The 23,485-nt window shown below is 43.0% G+C and overlaps 1 protein-coding gene across 4 annotated transcripts in view; it reads right to left on the bottom strand.

The window, feature by feature from the left end:
* The window catches only part of LOC115148593 (CAP-Gly domain-containing linker protein 2), an 83,353-nt gene that overhangs the window by 27,294 nt on the left and 32,574 nt on the right, over window positions 1-23,485 (bottom strand). For all 4 annotated transcript variants that reach the window (XM_029690624.1, XM_029690625.1, XM_029690626.1 and 1 more), the window contains exons 4-6: window positions 22,474-22,598; window positions 13,140-13,353; window positions 829-1,026 (exon numbers count right to left, since the gene is read on the bottom strand). In XM_029690624.1, coding sequence (XP_029546484.1) covers window positions 829-1,026; window positions 13,140-13,353; window positions 22,474-22,598 — 537 coding nt within the window. The remainder of the gene's footprint in view (window positions 1-828; window positions 1,027-13,139; window positions 13,354-22,473; window positions 22,599-23,485) is intronic.

Here is a 23,485-nt window from a genome sequence, read left to right as displayed (position 1 = left end):
CTCTTTACTGCCACATGATTTAAACACTTGTTTTTTTTCTGGTTGAGGAGCTCTTTAAATTCCCGAGTCACCCACGGTGACTGTTTTATCGTGAAGAACGCACTAGAGAAGCTTTGTCTGGCATGCATTTAGCAACTTTCTAGTGAAATAAATGCTAGCTTATTTCCTAGCTGTGTGCCTTTGACAGCATGGTTGGAGACATAAACGTAGGTATAGCTAGCCAAAGGCCAAGACCTTCTCTGTTTCCGCTATAAATGCTGATTGGTTGAGAGCGCTGGACTTAATTTCCTTGGCCACGTTAGTTTTGCATCACCAGTGCCCTGGGTGGGTGGATTTAGCATATTATTCCATTGCTCGGTAAATTAAATCTCCACCCAAACAGGGCACCGGGGAATGCAAAAACTAGTGTGCACCTTGTCTAGAAAAGAGAGATAACCATGGGATAACATTCAGCTTTGAATGGCTTTATGAATTTGAGGCTCAGCTTGCATGAGATTCTGATTCGTCAGAAGTAGCTGACTAACTGATTTGTTTATGAACGATGCACATCTCCAGGCGAACCAAAGCGCATTAGAGATGGTTTATTTACACTTTAGTACCGCTTTGAGTCTAGTAAGCCAGTCCCTCCAGGGTTCTGCGATTCTGCAATAGAATATTTTTTTGCGAAATCAACAATTATTGTGAATTTGACCAATCACCTCACTGTTTCAGCATAAAACAGTGAAATCATCGCAATATTATCGCATAAAACTGACCAACGCAGTACAAAAAGAGGGCTTGCAATTTCATGGCATGATGACAAAAACTGCCACTCAGGTTACTGCCTACCTGCAGGTGCTGGGCCTTGAGGACACTGAGCTCCTTCTCGACCTCACAGATGTGGCTGGTGGCTTTGGCCACCTCGGCCCGCTCCAGGTCCCTCTCGGCCAGCAGCTGCTCGATGTGCTGCTGTTTCTCTTTCAGTGCCTCCTGCAGCGCAGTAGTGCCTGAAATTTTGCGGGCATAGCGTGACGACGTCTCTGTGAGCTATGGAGGGGGAGGGGAGGTTGTGTAGGGGGGGAAGAGTGGTTGGGTAGGGGAGGAATGGGGGAGAGAGAAAGGGGGGAAGGAGGTGAGAGAAACAAATAAGATTAGAGGAAATTTGTCTTGCAGCATTATATTTTTTTTATACACACTCAATTTAAAAATGATTTCTATGCTGCATGAAATAAGAGGCTTTCATGATATTTTTATTATTATTATTGAGGACATTTGTCTGGGAGCATTAGAAAAAAGAATTAGGAGCAAACTAAAGATACTTTTGGTAATGTAGTGTATGTTGACACCTGCTCTTCGAACATCTCATTCCAAAATAATAGGCATTAATATGGAGTTGGTCCCCCCTTTGCTGCTACAATAGCCTCCACTCTTCTGGAAAGGCTTTCCACTAGATGTTGGAACATTGCTGCGGAGACTTGCTTCCATTCAGCCACGAGCATTAAGGAGGTCGGGCACTGATGTTGGGTGATTAGGCCTGGCTCGCAGTCGGCGTTCCAATTCATCCCAAAGGTGTTCGATGGGGTTGAGGTCAGGGCTCTGTTCTTCAGCACTCAGCGGTCCAGCTCTGTGAGCTTGTGTGTCCTACCACTTCGTGGCTGATCAGTTGTTGCTCCTAGGTGTTTCCACTTCACAATAACAGCACTTACAGTTGATCTGGGTAGCTCTAGCACAGCAGAAATTTGACAAACTGACTTCTTGGAAAGGTGCACATCTTCCACGTTGAAAGTCACTGAGGTCTTCAGTAAGGCCATTCAACTGTTAATGTTTGTCTATGGAGATTGCATGGTTGTGTGCTCGATGTTTATACACCTGTCAGCAATGGGTGTGGCAGAAATAGCAGAATATACTCATTTGAAGGGGTGTCCACATACTTTTGTATATACCGAATATAAATTCAGACATTTGAACAACAGGTCTAGACCAAGGGTGGGCAACATACGACCCCTGTGCCGGATCCGGCCCAAGAGCTGTTCAAATGGTGGGTGCTGTGGATGTGATGGATTCCTTTTTATACATTTTTTTAAAAGATTACATGATTCTTTTGGATAAAATGACATGAGTTAACACTTCAAGGTCTTAAACTAGATAGAAAGTATGCAGACATGATAATACATATTTTTTTCTGACCCCCAAATTACTTTTGATAAACAAATCCGTCCAAAGAAAATTTGTGACGCCCACCGTTGAATTTGTAAGTCCCGATATGGCCCTCAAACCAAAATTGCCTACCTCTGGCCTGATTTGAACGGATCTGAATTGTGATCAAAATAGTAGAGCCAAACTGGGTCACCCAGGCGTATGCATGCTTGTGCGCATGCATGGATTCTGCAAAGGACAACAATTCGGTGAACCCGAACTGACACTCGAACGGTGACAGTCCAGTGGACGAGTTCGGCAGTGTGTTGTCAGCATACTTTGCCCAGACAATGAACTTGGTCCAGTTGCTGGCCTGGGTGGAGACGAAACAGCAGAGGAACTTCTCCAACTCCTGGTTGGCCGCTCCGTTATCCCATTAGACTGTGGGTGGAACCCCGAGGAAAGACTCACTGATGCCCCCAACAGGGAGCAGAAGGCTTTCCAATACCGTGCGACGAACTGGGGCCCACGATCCGAGACAATGTCCTGGGTAAGTCTGTGTAGTTGAAAGACATGGGTAATCATGAGATCAGCGGTCTCCTTCGCTGAGGGCAACTTGGGTAAGGCGATGAAATGGGCAGCCTTGGAAAACTGATCGACAACCACCAGGATAGTGGTAAGCCCTTGGGATGGGGGTAACGCTGTGATAAATTCTACGGACAGGTGGGGCCAGGACCGGCTGGGGATGGGCAGAAGTTGGAGCAACCCAGCCGGTCGCTGTCGTGAGGACTTGCTTGGGCACAGGTGGAGCAGGCTGTAACGAAGGATCTCACATCCTCAATCATGTTGGGCCACCAGAATCTCCACCTCAGGAACTCCAGTGTCTGATTAACCCTTGGATGCCCAGTTCATTTCAGAGGAGTGTCCCCATTGTAGTACCCGGGAACGGGCTGATCGCGGCACTAAAGTCTGTAGTGGGACCCAGCCAGGGTCAGGTTCTCGGGTCTGGGCTTGTCGCACCATGGTAACAATACTCCATATAACGGGGGCCACATTGCGGGAGCTGGGGATGATGGGCTCAGAGTCCCTCTCCTCATTAGAGACATTGTGTTGGCGGGACAGGGCGTCTGCTTTCTGATTATTTTATCCCGGGCGATAGGCAAGTGCAAAGTTGAACCTGTTAAAGAACAGAGCCCACCTAGCCTGGCAAGCGTTCAACCACGTCGCTTCTTGAATGGAGACCAAGTTCTTATGGTCCGTCCAGATCACAGAAGGATGAGGTGCCCCTCCAACCAGTGTCTCCACCCCTCAAGGGCCCACTTAACTGCCAAGAGCTCCTGGTTGCCTACATCGTAGTTGTGTTCCACTGGCGAGAACCGCTTGGAGAGATAGGCACATGGGTGCAGGTTCTTGTCCCCCTCGTTCCGCTGTAAAAGGACCGCCCCTGCTCCGGTGTCTGAGGCATCCACCTCTACCACGAAGGGACGGGTAGGATCAGGATGGACGAGGATGGGTCCGGAGATTAAACATCCCTTAAGCTACCGAATGCCCTGTCAGCCTCGCGGGTCCAGCAAGAATGGTTCTGGGACATGCGGGTTAGGGCTATGAGGCGCTTCCCCGCACCAAAGTTGCATATAAAACGTCAAAACGTCCGTAAAACCACTGGACTTGTTTAAGTGAGGCGGGACGGAGGCCAGTCTGTGACCGCACTCACCTTTATGGGGTCAATTTGGATGCCAGCGAGAAAGATAATGTGGCCTAGGAAAGAAGCTTGGGATACATGGAACTCACACTTGTCTAATCTTGATGTATAGTTGACTGCAGGAGGCATCTCAGGAATTGGCGGACGTGCAGGATGTGTTCCGGAAGGGTCTTGGTGAAGATCAGGATGTCGTCGAGGGAAACAAAGACGAACCGATTCAACATATCCCTAAGCGTGTCATTGACCAATGCTTAGAAGACTGCCAGGGAGTTTTGTAATCCCGAAGGCCATGAATAAATACTCATAGTGGCCACTCTGGGTGTTAAAAGCAGTCTTCCATTCATCTCGCTCCCTGATTCTCACCAGATTGTAAGCGTTGCGGAGGTCCAGTTTGGGGAAGAATTGGGCCCTATAGGCAAACTCCAAGACGGCAGACATCAGAGGTAGGGGGTAACGATTCTTAATTGTAATCCTGTTCAGCCCTCTGTAATTGATGCAGGGACGCAGACCTCCATCCTTCTTTCCCACAAAGAAGAAGCCTGCACTAGCTGGGGATGTAGAGGAGTGAATAAAACCTGCCTCCAGCAACTCCCAGATGTAATTGTCCATTACTGCTGCTTCAGGGGTCAAGAGGGAGTACAGATGGCCCCGGGGAGGGGTGGAGCCGGGTAGGAGTTCTATGGCGCAGTAGTATGGACGATGAGGAGGGAGGGTGGTGGATTGTCTCTTACTGAAGGCCTCCCGGAGGTCAAAGTACTCGGGAGGGAGAGCGGAAAAGTCTTGGTCTTCAGTGGATGCCGGGGAACACGGCGAGGCTCTTTGTGGGGGTCTTCGGGAATTTAGTCTGGAAGTTCTTACCCCAGTCTAGTAGGTGTCCTGTGGACCAGGAGAATAGTGGATTGTAGCACTAGCCCGGGGTACCCTAGGATAAGGGGGTTCTCGGGAGCAGTGATCAAAAGAAAACGAAGAAAACTGTGGTTCACCCCAACCTGCAGTAGAATGAGCTTGGTCTGATATTCCACCAGGCCAGGGCCGATGGTGCATCCATCGAGGGCTTGAACCTGCAGAGAAATGGGGCATTTCACTCAGGGGATTTGCAATTCTCAATTAAATTATCCGCGGCCCCAGAGTCCACGAAGGCTTGAATGTGGTGCTGACGGTTGTCCCAATGGAGGGTTGCGGGTAGTGTCAGACAGTGACTGGGTAGCTGGGGTAGTAACTGCACAGCTCGTCAGGGTCTCCCCTTGTCCTGGCGAGCCTGGTGTTTCCCGTCAACTCTGCCTGGGCTCCTTAATGCTGGGCTCGGGGGGCTTGGGGTGCTCCGGAAACCAGTGGTGGTGTCGGAAGCGGTTGTAAATCCTGATGGCCAGCTTTATCAGGGACTCGAGGTCCTCTCCCAGTTCCCAAGCGGCAAGTTCATCCTTGATGGAGTTTAACAGACCCTGGTGGAAAGCGGTGACCAATGCCTCAGTATTCCACCCACTCCCGGCGGCGAGAGTGCGGAACTCAATGGCGAAGTGAGCCACTGGTCTGGCCCCTTGGCGGAGGTTGAACAGTCGGCTTTCCGCTTCTCGTCTACCGACTGGGTGGTTGAACACTTGTCGCAGCTTGGCAGTGAAGGCTAATGTGGAGCTGCAGTATGGTGGCTGCTGTTCTCACACCACCATTGCCCACACCAGGGCCTTGCCCGAGAGTAGAGAGATGATGTAGGCTATCATGGACCGATTGGTGTGGAACGAGGAGGACTGTAGCTCGAACACCAGAGCGCACTGAGTGAGGAACCTCTTGCATCCTCCCGGGTGGCCGTCATACTGCTCGGGGGCTGGGATCTTGGGTTCTCTGTACAGCTTCCCTGGAGGAACTATGGAGACACCTGTATCACTGGGCGATGAGACTTGGGCATTGGCTCCTCCTGGGTTGGGGTTGGGCCGTGGTTGGACAAAATCGGTAAGTGCCCAGAGAGTCTCTGAAATTTGGGAGAGTTGTTCTTGCTGCTGCACCAGTAGTTCTCCTTGGTGGGTTATAGCATTCTGGATCTGGGTGATCTCTGATGGGTCCATGTTGAGGCAGAAGCTTGCTGTGACGTAGTGAGGTTGGACCCAGGTGCAGAGAAGAGACCAGATGCAGAATCAGCGGTTAAGGGTAAACATGAATACTTTAGGATAAAAGTACACTAGAAAAACAACAACCACTAAGTCTCGAAACCTCACTCAGAAAACGACCGCACACGGTATACAATTCAAGCTTCTGCAAAGGACAACAGAAAACACACCCCTTTTAACAGGGAAATCATAACGAGTAAATAGGACACACCTGAGTGTTGTTAATGTCTCTAGGGCGGTCTCTGTCGCCCTCTGGTGACAGGTGGAACCATGACAGTGTTGGGCTTGGTGTGGGCTGACCCGTGTCGGGCTAGCCCGTGTTTAGCTGGTGTAGGCTAGCCTGTGTTTGGCTTGGTGTGGGCTAGCCCGTGCTCACCATGGCCACCGAATACCTACATGGGGCCAATGGGGTCATGTTTTCTGGGTTTATACAGTATGTCTGTACTTTAGCCATACTGCCAGCACCAAGATGGCCATCTGATGTGCCAGAATGTGATAATTAGGGCATCCTAATGCTGGCTGAGGTTAATTAACCTAATGTGCTACATCTTCCAAATATGTCACCTGACTACCTGATAAGAGGGGGAGGGGTGACATACACAGTCAGACATTTCCATCAATACTGATAATATATCAATACTATCTTTAAAAAAATATTGCATATTTATGTGCTATGATAATCAGTAATTGTGTCCCCAACGTGTTGTAACTATTCTATGTAATGTGTCACTACTGTGTTTGTGTGTGATTTGTCTCTAAAATGTTTCTATTGTGCCAAATACAGTGTATGTGTTCTGTCTCATGTACAGTGGCTTGCGAAAGTATTCACCCCCCTTGGCATTTTTCCTATTTTGTTGCCTTACAACCTGAAATTAAAATAGATTTTTGGGGGGTTTGTATCATTTGATTTACACAACATGCCTACCACTTTGAAGATACAAAATATTTCTGACTGTAAAACAAACAAGAAATAAGACAAAAAAACAGAAAACTTGAACGTGCATAACTATTCACCCCCCAAAATACTTTGTAAAGCCATCTTTCTCAGCAATTACAGCTGCAAGTCTCTTGGGGTATGTCTCTATAAGCTTGGCACATCTAGCCACTGGGATTTTTGCCCATTCTTCAAGGCAAAACTGTTCCAGCTCCTTCAAGTTGGATAGGTTCCGCTAGTGTACAGCAATCTTTAAGTCATACCACAGATTCTCAATTGGATTGAGGTCTGGGCTTTGACTAGGCCATTCCAAGACATTTAAATGTTTCCCCTTAAACCACTCGAGTGTTGCTTTAGCAGTATACTTATGGTCATTGTCCTGCTGGAAGGTGAACCTCCGTCCCAGTCTCAATCTCTTGAAAAACTGAAACAGGTTTCCCTCAAGAATTTCCCTGTATTTAGCTTCATCCATCATTCCTTCAATTCTGATCAGTTTCCCAGTCCCTGCCGGTGAAAAACATCCCCACAGCATGATGCTGCCACCACCATGCTTCACTGTGGGGATGGGGTTCTCGGGGTGATGAGAGATGTTGGGTTTGTGCCAGACATAGCGTTTTCCTTGATAGCCAAAAATCTACATTTTAGTCTCATCTAACCAGAGTACCTTCTTCCATATGTTTGGGGAGTCTCCCACATGCCTTTTGGCGAACACCAAACGTGTTTGATTATTTTTTTCTTTAAGCAATGCCTTTTTTCTGGCCACTCTTCCGTAAAGCCCAGCTCTGTCAAGTGTACGGTTTAAAGTGGTCCTATGGACAGATACTCCAATCTCCACTGTGGAGCTTTGCAGCTCTTTCAGGGTTATCTTTGGTCTCTTTGTTGCCTCTCTGATTAATGCCCTCCTTGCCTGGTCCGTGAGTTTTGGTGGGAGGCCCTCTCTTGGTAGGTTTGTTGTGGTGCCATATTCTTTCAATTTTTTAATAATGGATTTAATGGTGCTCCGTGGGATGTTCAAAGTGTCGGATATTTTTTTATAACCCAACCCTGATCTGTACTTACCCACAACTTTGTCCCTGACCTGTTTGGAAAGCTCCTTGTTCTTCATGGTGCCACTTGCTCTGGGGCCTTTCAGAACAGGTGTATATATACTGAGATCATGTGACAGATAAATAAAGTCCACCTGTGTGCAATCTAACTAATTATGTGACTTCTGAAGATAATTGGTAGCACCAGATCTAATTTAGGGGCTTCATAGCAAATGGGTGAATACATGTGCACGCACCATTTTTCTGTTTTTAATTTTTTGAAACAAGTCATTTTTTTATTTCACTTCACCAATTTGGACTATTTTGTGTATGCCCATTACATGAAATCCAAATAAAAATCTATTTAAATTACAGGTTGTAATGCAACAAAATAGGAAAAATGTCAAGGGGTTGAATACTTTTGCAAGGCACTGTATTGCATGTCTTCTTTGTCTCCCTCTTTTAATCTTTCTCTCATATGCACGCACCACCCTATTTTAATCTCTCTCATCCTCTGTCTAATTTTTCTCTCTCTCCATCTCTTGCTCTCTATCTATTGCATGTCTTCTTTGTCTCCCTCTCTGCCCTCTCTTAATCTCTCTCTCATCCTCTGTCTCATGTCTGTCTCTCTCCATCTCTTGCTCTCTGTCATCTTTCAGTCTGTTTGTGTCTGTCAGAAGGTCTGCAAAAATGTGTATAATGCAATTAAATGCTTTGGGAGCATTTTTCCAGTGTACAGATTTAGTTTTCGTTTTACGTTGTCCTCTCTGATACAGCACCTGGGACAAGTTTTTAATTGATGTGTGCATGCCGCTCAATTATTTATATCTACACTAGATGACTAACAGAGGGAGCTGTTTTGAAACCCCCGCTCCTCCATCTTGGCACTCACCCACCATTGTAAAAAATATTTTGAAAGCCATAGAAATTCATTTAATGTCTCCATTTGTTTTTGACACAGACATCTTAATGCATATTTTAAATTTAAATTTAAATTATATTATGTGAGCCAAAAATTTAAAAAAAATAAAAATGACAGAATATATAAAACATTTTCCAATTATATGTTTTGGAAAGTACTGTTACTGTCCCCACTACAACAAAACAATACTTAGATACATGTAATTTTGTCCTTTAACTGAAATACTGTAGAATTCCATTAATTCCTACAGAGCCTCACAGTGGATGTTTCAAAATACCCATAAAACCTAGAGATTAAACAGGGAAATGGTTTCTATCGTTTTTCCACCATTCATTTTCCCCATAGGGAAAACATTAAAAAACATAAAATAAGGGCTGTGTTTCGTGTAGGCTTACCCTGGTGTGACGTTTTGAGAACCATGTAAATCTCTCTTGGACAAGGTGACTTTTATCAATATATTCAGCTCAATTTACTCTCAGATTCAAAAATGCTAATTAGCATCAAAATAGACATTATGAAAACTAAAAATCCCTGCAAGCTCCTGCACATTATCTCTAGCTGACACTTTTGCTAACAGGTATTGTGTACATTTTTAAACTTGCACAAGATAGTTCACGGAATTGTCCTTTTAAAGAAATGTAGCCAATTTAATCATTATTACATTTAGCTAACATTAGATAGTTAATCCAGAGATTCTTACCTTTGTCTCGATTCGGCAGTCTCGTCCAGATCATCATGCCATTTGTAGTTCTTTATGATAGCCACATTAGCAGCTAATTAGCATTTCATTTTTGGGGGGTAAATACAAGCGAAAATATTGATAAAGTCACCTCTATACCCAACACATACAATTATCTGTAAGGTCTCTCAGTCGAGCAGTGAATCTCAAACACAGATTCAACCACAAAGACCAGGGAGTTTTTCCAATGCCTCGCAAAGAATGAAACCTATAAGTAGTAAAAATAAAAAAGCAGACATTGAATATCCCTTTGTGCATGGTGAAGTTATCAATTACACTTTGGATGGTGTATCAATACACCCAGTCACTACAAAGATACAGGCGTCCTTCCTAACTCAGTTGCCTTTGAGGAAGAGAACCGCTCAGGGATTTCACCATGAGGCCAATGGTGACTATAAAATAATTAGAGTTTTTTTATTTTATTTAATCCTTATTTTACCAGGTAAGTTGACTGAGAACACATTCTCATTTACAGCAACGACCTAGGTAATAGTTACAGGGGAGCGGAGGGGGATGAATGAGCCAATTGAAAGCTAAGGATGATTAGGTGGCTATGATGGTATGAGGACCAGATTGGGAATTTAGCCAGGACATTGGGGTTAACCCCCCTACTCTTACGATAAGTGCCATGGGATCTTTAGTGACCACAGAGAGTCTGGACACATGTTTAACGTCTCCTCCGAAAGACAGCCCTCTATGTTCCCAATCACTGCCCTGGGGCATTGGGATATTTTCTTAGACCAGAGGAAAGAGTGCCTCCTACGGGCACTCCAACACCACTTCCAGCAGCATCAGGTCTCCCATCCAAGGACCAACCCTGCTTTGCTTCAGAGGCAAGCCAGCAGTGGCTGCAATAGGAGAAAACTGAGGATGGATCAACAACATTGTATTTACTCCACAATACTAACCTAATTGACAGTGAAAAGAAGAAACCTGCACAATATACAGTTGAAGTCGGAAGTTTACATACACCTTAGCCAACTACATTTAAACTCAGTTTGTCACAATTCCTGACATTTAATCCTAGTAAAAATTCCCTGTCTTAGGTCAGTTAGGATGACCACTTTATTTTAAGAATGTGAAATGTCAGATTAATAGTACAGAGAATTATTTCTTTCAGCTTTTATTTCTTTCATCACATTCCCAGTGGGTCAGAAGTTTACATACACTCAATTAGTATTTTAAATTGTTTAACTTAGGTCAAACAGTTCGGGTAGCCTTCCACAAGCTTCCCACAATAAGTTGGGTGAATTATGGCCCATTCCTCCTGACAGCTGCTGTAACTGAGTCAGGTTTGTAGGCCTCCTTGCTCGCACACACTTTTTCAGTTCTGCCCACAAATGTTCAATAGGATTGAGGTCAGGGCTTTGTGATGGCCACTCCAATACAACTTTGGAAGTATGCTTGGGGTCATTGTCCATTTGGAAGACCCATTTGCGACCAAGCTTTAACTTCCTAACTGATGTCTTGAGATGTTGCTCAATATATCCACAACATTTTCCTGCCTCATGATGCCATCTATTTTGTGAAGTGCACCAGTCCCTCCTGCAGCAAAGCACCCCCACAACATGATGCTGCCACCCCAGTGCTTCACGGTTGGGATGGTGTTCTTCGGCTTGCAAGCCTCCCCCTTTTCCTCCAAATATAACGATGGTCATTATGGCCAAACAGTTCTATTTTTGTTTCATCAGACAAGAGGACATTTTTCCAAAAAGTATGATCTTTGTCCTCATGTGCAGTTGCAAACCGTAGTCTGGCTTTTTTATGGCGGTTTTGGAGCAGTGGCTTCTTCCTTGCTGAGCAGCCTTTCAGGTTATGTTGATATAGGACTCATTTTACTGTGGATATAGATACTTTTGTACCTGTTTCCTCCAGCATCTTCACAAGGTCCTTTGCTGTTGTTCTGAGATTGATTTGCACTTTTCGCACCAAACTACGTTCATCTACGTTCATCTCTAGGAGAACGCGTCTCCTTCCTGAGCTGTATGACGGCTGCGTGGTCCCATGGTGTTTATACTTGCATACTATTGTTTGTACAGATGAACGTGGTACCTTCAGGCGTTTGGAAATTGCTCCCAAGGATGAACCAGACTTGTGGAGGTCTACAATTTTTTTTCTGAGGTCTTGGCTGATTTCTTTTGATTTTACCACTGTTGTCAAGTAAAGAGGCACTGAGTTTGAAGGTAGGCCTTGAAATAAATCCACAGGTTCACCTCTAATTGACTCAAATTATGTCAATTAGCCAATCATAAGCTTCTAAAGCCATGACATAATTTTCTGGAATTTTCCAAGCTGTTTAAAGGCACAGTCAACTTAGTGTATGTAAACTTCTGACCCACTGGAATTGTGATACTGTGAATTATAAGTGAAATAATCTGTCTGTAACAATTGTTGGAAAAATTACTTGTGTCATGCACAAAGTAGATGTCCTAACGGACTTGCCAAATCTATAGTTTGTTAACAAGAAATTTGTGGAGTGGTTGAAAAATGAGTTTTAATGACTCCAACCTAAGTGTATTTTCTGGAATTGTCCGACTTCAACTGTAAAAATATTCCAAAACATGCATCCTGTTTGCAACAAGGAACTAAAGTAATACTGCAAAAAATGTGGCAAAGCAATTTACTTTTTGTCCTGAATACAATGTTTTATGTTTGGAGCAAATACAATACAATACAACACATTACTGAGTACCACTCTTCATATTTTCAAGCGTAGTGGTGGCTGCATCATGTGATGGGTATGCTTGTAATTGTTAAGTACTGGGGAGTTTTTCAGGATAAAAAAGAAACAGAGTGGAGCTAAGTACAGGCAAAATCATAGAGGAAAACCTGGTTCAGTCTGCTTTCCATTAGACACTGAGAGATTAATTCACCTTTCAGCAGGACAATAACCTAAAACACAAGGCCAAATATACACTGGAGTCGCTTACCAAGAAGACAGTGAATGTTCCGGAGTGGCTGAGTTAGTTTTGACTTTAATCTACTTGAAAATCTATGGCAAGACCTGAAAATGGTTGTATAGCAATGATTGAAAAAGAAAAGGAGAGCCGCACACTCTAGGAGCTCAGGTGCAATAATTTAATAACCTAATATCCAACGTTTCGACAGACAAGCTGTCTTCATTATACCCTGATGAAGACAGCTTGTATGTCAAAACGTTGGATATTAGAGAGAGCTTGAAGAATTAAAAAAAAATCATAATGGGCAAATGTTGCACAATCCAGGCGTGGAAAGCTCTTAGAGACTTACCCAGAAAGACTCACAGATGTAATCACTGCCAAAGGTGCTTCTACAAAGTATTGACTCAAGGGTGTGAATACTTACGTAAATTAGATATTTCTGTATTTCATTTTCAAAACATTTGCAATAAGTTCTAAAAACATATTTTCACTTTTTTTGTCATTGTGGGTATTATGTGTAGATGGGTGAGATAAAAACATCTATTTAATCCTTTTTGAATTCAGGCTGTAACACAATAAAGTCAAGGGGTATGACTACTTTCTGAAGGCACATGAATGATACCACCCCATTAGACTGACAGTTATAGTCATGAAAATACATTGGTGTGTTTATGTCTATGCATGCATGTGTATCTCTCACCAGGCCAGTGCGACTGGGCCGCCCGCCCACCGAGGAAGCCACAGAGCTAACAGAGCTGATGGACGAGCTGCTGGGACTGTGGGCCAAGGATGACACCCCCATGGCCATGCGCTTGCTCTTCTTGGCCTTGGCCGGGCTGGTGGAGGGGAAACCGATACGGATCACCTTGTGGATGGGTGCAAACAGTCCAAACCTGGGCGGACACTGGAAGTACCTGGGTCAGAAGTAGAGAACGACCGATATGGGTTTTTAAGGGCGAATGACGATTTGTGGGGGGTCAAGTAGGCCGACATTTAATGCCGATAATAAATATAATGAATTGTTAACTTTTTGAAGAGAAATATTCCCAGAGACAGCCATGTATCAATTCAATCAATTTGACTTTGTTTTTAACAATCTAACTACATAGCAACATAATGGTAAGAATTTATTTGAATTGTAAATCTCTTGATAAACTGGGTACATCAAGACGGCATGGGCCTACTCACAATATAGGTGAATTCATATTCAATAGGACTGTGTGCATGCATTGAGTTATTGAGCTCGTTTTGACTGATTTCAGTGGTCTATGAGGCTACAAATGGTAATCTGTTTCCCTTTCATTTAGGACCATAGGCCTACAAGCTAGGCTTCCGTTGCTTCCAGAGGCAGTTTGGAACTTGGTAGTGAGTGTTGCAACCGAAGACAGACGATTTTTACCCACTATGCGCTTCAGCACTCTACGGTCCTGTTCTGTGAGCTTGTGTGGCCTACCTAGGGTTGCACATTTTGGGGAATATTCAGAGGTGGGAATTAACGGGAATATATGGGAATTAACAGAAATATATGCAAATTAAAACCATTTAATTGTTTCTTGCATTGGATATATTTTTTATTAACTTTATTTAACTAGACAAGTCAGTTAAGAACAAACTCTTATTTTCAATGATGGCCTAGGAACAGTGGGTTAACTGCCTTGTTCAGGGGCAGAACAACAGATATTTACCTTGTCAGCTCAGGGATTCAATCTTGCAACATTGCGGTTACTAGTCCAACGCTCTAACCACTAGGCTACTTGCCACCCCAGATATATTTACCATATCATATGGAGACAGAAACATAAACCATCACCTTATCATATGTAGACATAATTGCAAATGATTAAATCCTTCCAATAGAAATAAAAAAACAATTTAGTTATGAATTGAACTTTAATTAAATGAGTTGACTCTTCACATGGGATGATTTCACTGAACAACAAAAGAAAGGGAATATTGAATGATCCCCAATGATCCATCTCATCTCCCAAAAACTTTTTCAACATACATCTGTAAAATGATAGTCTGGAAACTAAAGCTTTGGTTGTCTTCCTCTCAGGCTTCCATGTCTTCTCCCTGGACCTCCTCAATGTCCACCTCTTGAACATCAGACTCTGAGGCCTCATCTTCACTGTCACTTTCCAACCTTGTTGAGGATGGCTCGTTGTCAGGCTCAAAAAGCCTCAAATTGCCCAGATAGCCACCAATTTTTCAACCCTTGTATTGGTCAGCCTGTTACGTGCTTTGGTGTGTGTGTTCCAAACAAGGACCAGTTGCGCTCTGAGGCGGCTGATGTTGGTGGGATTTGGAGGATGATGGAGGCAACAGGGGAAAGAGCCTCAGATCCACAAGGGTCTTCTGATGAGATATGTTGATGAGATATGTTGGCACGACTGCCATATTGCATCTCCATCCCAAAGCCCTTGCCTGGAAGTGTACGTCGCCAGACTGCCAAGAACCTTGCCCTGATCCAAGCCAAGGTGGCGAGACACAGTAGTGATGACACCATAAGCCTTGTTGATCTCTGCACCAGACAGGATGCTCTTGCCAGCATACTTGGGGTCAAACATGTACGCTGCGGCGTGTATGGGGTTCAGGCAGAAGTCTTCACACTTTTTGATATATTTCAGAACTGTAGTTTCCTCTGCTTGGAGCAACAGTGAAGTGGGCAGGGCCGTACAGATTTCTTCTCTTACATCTGCAAGCAGAGTCTGAACATCAGACAGGATGGCATTGTCTCCCTCAATCCGTGCAATAGCTTCTGCTATAGGTTTCAGGAGTTTCAGGCTGCTTACCACTCTCTCCCAAAATACATCATCCAGGAGGATCCTCTTGATGGGGTTGTCCATATCGGAAGACTGTGATATGGCCATTTCTTGGAGAGACTCCTTCCCCTCCAGGAGACTGTCAAACATGATGACAACACCACCCCAAGGGTGTTGCTGGACAGCTTCAATGTGGTACTCTTATTCTTCTCACTTTGCTTGGTGAGGTAGATTGCTGCTATAAGTTGATGGCCCTTCACATACCTAACCATTTCCTTGGCTCTCTTGCAGAGTGTATACATTTCTTTCAGTGCCATGATGTCCTTGAGGACTGCTCCTCAAGGACATCATGGCACTGAAAGAAATGTATACACTCTGCAAGAGCAGCACAGCCAATGGGTGTGATGTGAGGGTAGGACTCCTCCACTTTAGACCAAGCAGCCTTCATGTTCACAGCATTGTGGTCCAAGGACATTGATGACTGCCTTCAGCTCATCTGCAATGTAGAGACCCGTGTGTCTGTTGTCCCTTGTGTCTGTGCTTTTGTAGAATACTGGTTGAGGGGTGGAGATGATGTAGTTAATTATTCCTTGCCCACGAACATTCGACCACCCATCAGAGATGATTGCAATACAGTCTGCTTTCTCTATGATTTGCTTGACCTTCACTTGAACTTTGTTGAACTCTGCATCCAGCAAATGAGTAGATAAAGCATGTCTGGTTGGAGGGGTGTAAGCTGGGCGAAGAACATTCAGAAATCTCTTCCAATACACATTACCTGTGAGCATCAGAGGTGAACCAGTTGCATACACAGCTCGAGCAAGACATTCATCAGCATTTCTCTGACTACGTTCCTCCATTGAGTCAAAAAAACTTCTGATTCCAGGAGGACCACGAGTTGTTGCTATCAATAAGGTGTCTGATTCATCATTTTCACCTCGAATAGAAGTAAAGGGACTTTTGTCAGAGGTTGCTTGTTGTGAGTGCTGAGGGAACATCATGCACTTGGCCAGATGGTTCTGCATCTTTGTTGCATTCTTCGCATATGATTTGCCACAATATTTGCAAATGTACACAGCTTTTCCTTCTGCATTAGCTGCAGTGAAATGTCTCCACACATCAGATAGTGCCCGTGGCATTTTCCTGTAAAGATTAGAAAATAATCTACATTAGTAGTACTTTTTTTTTATTCCATGTACAGATAAATAGTTAAGCAGTTAGATTAAACAACTCCTTTGTAAGATAAATGTTTTAAAATTAAACATGTATGGAAACAGGTGAATTAACACTCCTCAGTTAGCAGGCTCAAGCGAGCTAAAACCCACATGGTAGCAAAAACTTATTAGCAGAAATTGTTAACAAGTTACAAGTGATTTAAACACACTTTGCTGTAGGCTGCTATTTACAAAACATAATGTATGTCACATAAAATATATTCACCCCAACCAGTATTGTAATCAAAACTTACCAGAAAGCATGTAGTCCTTGGCTCAGACAGTGTAGTAGTGTGGGCTCAATAGCATCTCATTAGTGTGCAAGATCTTGAGAATCAGCTGTACATGTGATGGAAGAATGCACTGTGCATGCAGATGTCACGCTGGTATAAAGGATTTGGAGACAGACACAGGGATACACAGGGTTTTTAATACACCCAAAACAAACCCGTATACAAAACACTGGGATGTACCTAAACAAAAGAGCGAGGGTAAACCTTGAAAAACGACATTGGACGAGACCCGTAATACACAATGCACAAAGCACGCAGCACAAAAGCTGAAACAACGCAATGGTACTCACACAACCAACGGACATGGGAACAATATCTGACAAGGACAATGGGGAACAGAGGGCACATATATAATATACTGTACTAATCAGGGGAAATGGGAACCAGGTGTGCGTAATCAGAAAAGTCTGGGGTTGATGATAATGAATCCAGTTCAGTGTAGCCTAGAAGGCCGGTGACGTCGACCTCCGGAACTGATGAACAGAATGAGCAGCAGTACCGGGTGGATCTGTGACAGCAGAGGGTTGCAATTCCATTACATTGGGGATAGTTTAACCAAAAAATGTCCGGAAATTTACCGGAAAGTTTCCGACCCTTTTGCAACCCTAGGCCTACCAGCCGTTGTTGCTCCAAAATGTTTTCACTTCACAATATCAGCACTTACAGTTGACCGGGGCAGCTCCAGCAGGGCCGAAATTTGATGAACTGACTTGTTGGAAAGGTGTTATCCTATGATGGTGCCATGTTGGAAGTCACTGAGCTCTTCAGTAAGGCTATTCTACTACTAATGTTTGTCTATGGAGATTGCATGGTGGTGTGCTCAATTTTATACACCAGTCAGCAACGGCTGAGGCTGAAATAGCCAAATCCACTAATTTGAAGGGGTGTCCACATACTTTTGTATATATAGTGTATGTATCTTGTCCATGCCCACCGCGCCTCTCCATTGTGCAGTTGGAGAGACGCACTGCTACGCTCTGTCAAAGTCATCTGACATAAATTATGTAGCCTATACGTAGAAAAAGTATATTGCCTCTTTGGACTTTTTTGTAGCCTACAGATCAACCAAATATATGACATTGTCATGAAACAGACAATTTTTACATCATGCGTGTTTCCAATCAAATAGCCTAAATGGTGGCCGATATCAAATACAAATGCGCTTCGACGTGAATATGAATTAACATCTTATCAAACACACCATATCCTAAAAACCATACAGATAAAATGTGAAATAGCCTATGGAATGAAATTAGACTACACATGACTGCTGTACGTGAGTTCCACTTAGTGGGATAAATTGGCATGATAATTGGCGAGTTCACGTTTGTAGGCCTATTCGTTAATTTCTGAGCTGATCATGGCTAAGAAGAAAATACGGACGGTATTTTCCAAGATAACACAATGCCTGATAAACTTGGGTAGCTGACATAGGCGGCGAGTGAGTTTCAAGTTTGGGGAAGTTTACAATTTATTATACTATTTCTACCGATCTGCAGTTTAATTTCAATAATAACATTTTAATTTCTCATTTATCTCTAATAATACAAATTTCAATTAAAATGATACAAATCTGAAAGTAAGAATTCAACTAATGCAAGAGCACCAGCTTCTGCCATATGGACACATTGATACACCGTGAGCCATTGGTGGCAAAAGAAATGAGCGCATGGAACTTAGAGATAGCCTATAGGCCAATGCAGCAGTAGTCCTATAACTTCCATTGTCAACTAAGTAAAAATCCATTAATCTCTCTACTCTGCCTGTCTGCCTCCCCTTCTATCTGTTTGACTTGAAGTTTCGCTCGTGAATTGCAACATTATACCAAATCAATCAACTGTGTCCAGCCCGAAGCTGTTGCTATAGCGAACTTGCAACATTGTAACATCTATCCACTGTACAAACACTGGTTGAATCAATGTTGTTTCCACGTCATTTCAACGAATAAAATCTACATGATGACATTGAATGAACCTGGAAAAGGGATTGGATTTGCAAAAAGTCATCAACGCAAGGGAATTGTCTTTTTCTCACCTGTAATTTTTAACCTAAATCCAATGACATGGTAATTTTCAACCAAATGTAAATCAAAACAAGATGTTGAAATGACATCTGTTACCAGTGGGTAGCCTATTCCGGGCCCTCAGAGCTTCTTGCGCCAATAAATAGTTGTTACCATATTTAGAAAGCATTTCAATTATTTCATGCTCTATTGCCCCACTTTTTTGAATAGGAAAAAAAATCATATATGATTTTTCATATTTTCTGAATATTTGTATGCATTTGAGCTTGTGTCCTCAGAAGTGAGTACACCTCAGCAATTTATTTTAAAAAATTAACAGAAAGGTGAGTTTTAGACCCCCAAAATGTTGCAGCTCAAATCATCAGAATGAGGGATATTTTTACTTGGAGGGACGTCTACCAACGATCACTAAAATAATGATTATGATCACACTTCCTCAATTTAAATATTATGGAGACACCGATATATCTGCCAGCCAAGCATGAGTTATCAGTGTAGCCTGTCATCGTCTAGACATGACGTTGAAATATCTTCACGCCTAGAATAAAAACTTCCACCCCAGGCTTCTGTCATAAGAGTCAATTTAATACAAAAATAATAATAATAATTACAGGGGGCCGTTTGGAAAAACTAATCCTGTTCGAATCGTCCTTTGGAATAAAGAAAATGCTTGGATAATAATTTCATAACACAGCAAATAATAGGTTTATCGGCGTAGAGTGCACCGCATCATCCCATTGGATCTGTCAAGGCTGCGCACAGCAGAAATATCACTGAAATATTCTAGTTCCTACACATAACAATCTAAAAACAAACAAAATAGGCCTTTTATAAGTTGATAAGCAAATGGGCAGTATCATGTTCATGCCAGTCCTCCCTAGAATGCTAAATTTGTCTTCCTAGTAGGACTCTGCAATAACGAGGTGGTGTGTGCGCAGCCATTTTAGCGTGTTTTGGGAGTCAAGCAAGAGTCGACTCTTGACTTAACTCCAACCACAGGAGTCGGAGTCGACTCCAAAAATCCTGAAACTGTTCACCTCTACTAATGAATGCGAAGATTGAAGGACGCTCAGGCTTTTCACTGAGTGTACAAAACATTAAGAACACCTTCCTAATATTGAGTTGGAACCCCCCTTTGCCCTCCGAACAGCCTCAATTCGTCGGGGCATGGACTCCACGGGCATGCTGGGGCGGCAGGTAGCTTAGTGGTTAGTGTTGGGCCAGTAACTGATAGGTTGCTAGATCGACTCCTGAGCTGACAAGGTAAAGATCTGTCGTTCTGCTCTTGAACAAGGCAGTTAATCCACTGTTCATAGGCCATCATTGTAAATAAGAATTTGTTCTTAACTGACTTGCCTAGTTAAATTTAAAAAAATTGACTCCAATGCTTCCCACAGTTGTGTCAAGTTGGCAGGAGGTCCTTTGGGTGATGGACCATTCTTGATACACACGGGAAACTGTTGAGTGTGAAAAACCCAGCAGCGTTGCAGTTCTTGACATAAACCGGGCCTGGCACCTACTACCACACCCCGTTCAAAGGCACTTAAATCTTTTGTCTCGCCCATTTTTTTAAATGTGAATATTCAGTCAATTTCATTGTTTTAGGTTGCTTTTTTAAATGTTTGCTAAGTTATCTGTTTTGTTTTTGTTACTTTGTACATGCTAAAACACAAGGCGGCAGGTAGCCGAGCGGTTAGTGTTGGGCCAGTAGCCGAAAAAGTCGTTAGTTTGAATCCAAGTGTTGACAAGGTAAAAAAAAAAAGGTCAATGTGCCCTTGAGCAAGGCCCTTAACCCTAACTGCTCCAGGGTCGCCGTTGATAATGGCGACTCTCCGAAGGTGCCTCAGGGGGACTTGGGATATGCAAAAAAGCTCATTTCCAATTAATACGTGTGAAATAGGACAAATATAAGCACCCACCAAATTATGTATTATTATTTAAAAGTCTTATGACTAATACCCTTTAAAAATCTTTGAGTAAAATTAGCTCTTTTTATAAATGTTTTGCTTCTACCTTGCAAGGAAGTGGGCCATAGTTAATACATCAAAGGAAGGGATAATTAATGAGTAATTGACATCGGACATCATGCCTATGCATCCCAATGTCTGCAAAGGAGCGACTGGAGAGAGTTTCATAGCGCATTTAGTATTTTTGACCGAGGCCCTCTTAGACAAAGATTCCCATGCTATGTCTCGGCGACGTAAATACATGGTGAATTTCCTGTTGTCTCAATGTATTGTCAAAGACTCCAGTCACCCAAGTCATAGACTGTTCTCTCTGCTACCGCACGGCAAGTGGTACCGGAGCGCCAAGTCTAGGTCCAAAAGGCTCCTTAACAGCTTCTACCCCCAAGCCATAAGACTGCTGAACAATTAATCAAATGGCTACCCAGACTATTTACATTGACCACCCCACCCTTTGTTTTTACACTGTTGCTACTCGCTGTTTATTATCTCTGCATAGTCACTTTACCCCTACCTACATGTACAAATTACCTCGACTAACCTGTACCCCCGCACTTTGACTCTGTACCCCTGTATATAGCCTCGTTATTGTTACTTTCGTTTATTTATTAAATATTTTGTTAACTCTTTGTTGAACTGCATTGTTGGTTAAGGGCTTGTAAGTAAGCATTTCATGGTAAGGTCTACCTGTTGTATTCGGCGAATGTGACAGATAACATTTGATTTGATTTGCCTATGTAACTAAGTATGTAATTATGCTAAGTTAAGAGGGTTTTTTGCATGCAGTTACAGTTATGTTTACTTTTTTCCCTCTCTTTTATGAAGGGTTAGGTAAACCGGAAGGATGAACCGGTATCACGATATGCCTTGCTCAGATTGATATGAAAATGATATCAATATAATATCGAATTATTGATATTGGTGTCCACTACTAGGTTCCATCATGTCAAGTGGAAACAAGTCATTTTAAATCAGAGATTATGAAAGAAAGGTGGCAATGAGGAATTAAGACTGGTCTTTCAAGACTATTGGGAAACATTACATTACATTCATTTTAGTGGCATGTTGGAAAAGTTATATCAATGGTCTAGTATGTATTATGTCATTAATAATATATTACTGTAAAATGTGATGCAAGTCATGACTAGTTGCTGTCGAGCATTCCTTCACATCAAAAGGTATTTTAATAGAAATCAATCACTTTGAGAGGCGGAAAACATGCTTTTGGTTAAGTTGATTGAAATAAAGCTTTCTAAGGCATATTTCAAAAATCAAATATGTAAGTCGAGGAAACTAGAGCATGTTGCTGCTAGTATATGTTAGCACAGCTACTTTCCATCTCAATTTTTTATTTTTTATTTTGGGATTCATTTTGTAGGTAGAAGAGTGAAGTCATATTCTGGAGAGTGAAGTCATCTTCTGTTTGCACAGCAATTTATGTTTCCACCATTTTGGAAATAATTCAGTTGAATATTGTGTTACAGAGGGGAAGGCCTAGCTCTAATAATTTACCATACAGTGGAATTGCAACTAAAAAGAGAATGATGCTGTCTTGTCTGACACTAAACCACACATGATAGATTTGTTTAAGCCACTACTAGGCCTACAGCTAGATCTGCCAGACAGATCTGTGTGGGGGCTTTTTGTGCGTGCATGCGAGCGTGTGTGTAGGAGAGCGCGAAAGAGACAGTGAGAGACAGAAAAATTGAAATAAAGAGGGAGTTAGATCAAGTAGGAGAGGGGGAGAGAGAAAGACACACACAGAGAGAGAGAGATACCTGGTTCCAGCCACTGCACCGTCATTCTTCCCCAGGGGCTCGTCCAACTCCACGCCGCACCACTCACCCTTGGCAAAGTCAGTCTCCCCCACGTAGCGCACCACTCCTGTCTTAGTGCCCCCCACCTGAAAATACAAAGGAGCATGATGAACAGCTGCAACATCTTGGTAATTATCATGTCCAAAATACCTTGCATAGAAAGATAAAATATAGAAAAACTGCAACTGAGGTAGACATGAGGTTGTCTTTCTGTTTCTTTTTGCTCATTTGTTTCTTGGCATGTGATATTTTTGTTATTTCAGATGCCCCCAAAATGTGTATACTTGAAAAAAATACATGTTGTTTGCGACATCCTTTTCCAACTGTGCAAGGATGTTCTTACAGGTTTAAAAATAAGGTATGTAGTGTGGCGAAATCCTGCACGGCGTCTTCACCACTACAGTATATACTGTATACCAAAAAAAGGTAACAATAACCATTGGGCTACTTTCAGTGACAATGGAGTGTTGCCTTTTTAGAAGGTGGGATTGGGATGTTATGCATGTATCCCATAGTGACACTAAAGGACGTAGACACATAAGGGTGAAATCAGACAGGCATCTTGGTGTTGCATGGGGAGACATCGGAGTTGACAACGGAGCGACGGAGCTGATGTGTAATCGTGCATGACTGAAAAAGCTGATATGGCCTACATTGTCTGAAAAGGTCACAGCCGGTTACACTAGTGCGATCAGGCAGACTGATGATTAAGAAACGTTCAATCATCTACAAACAGTGTACCGATGCAAACAGAGTTCCATTTTCAGTGTTTTGGAATGCCATTGTAACCGATGTGAAATGGCTAGTTAGTTAGCGGTGGTGCGCGCTAATAGCGTTTCAATCAGGTGACGTCACTCGCGCTGAGACCTGAACTCACGAGAAAACGAGATTCTCTGGGAAAATCCGACCCAACCATATCCAACATGCATCTAGCGTGCTCCGAAATGAAATTCACATATAAGCAACAGTACTT

The sequence above is a fragment of the Salmo trutta genome, chromosome 15 (genome assembly GCF_901001165.1).
Source record: "Salmo trutta chromosome 15, fSalTru1.1, whole genome shotgun sequence".
Classification (NCBI taxonomy): domain Eukaryota; kingdom Metazoa; phylum Chordata; class Actinopteri; order Salmoniformes; family Salmonidae; genus Salmo; species Salmo trutta.
This window is presented reverse-complemented; position numbering and strand designations above follow the sequence as displayed.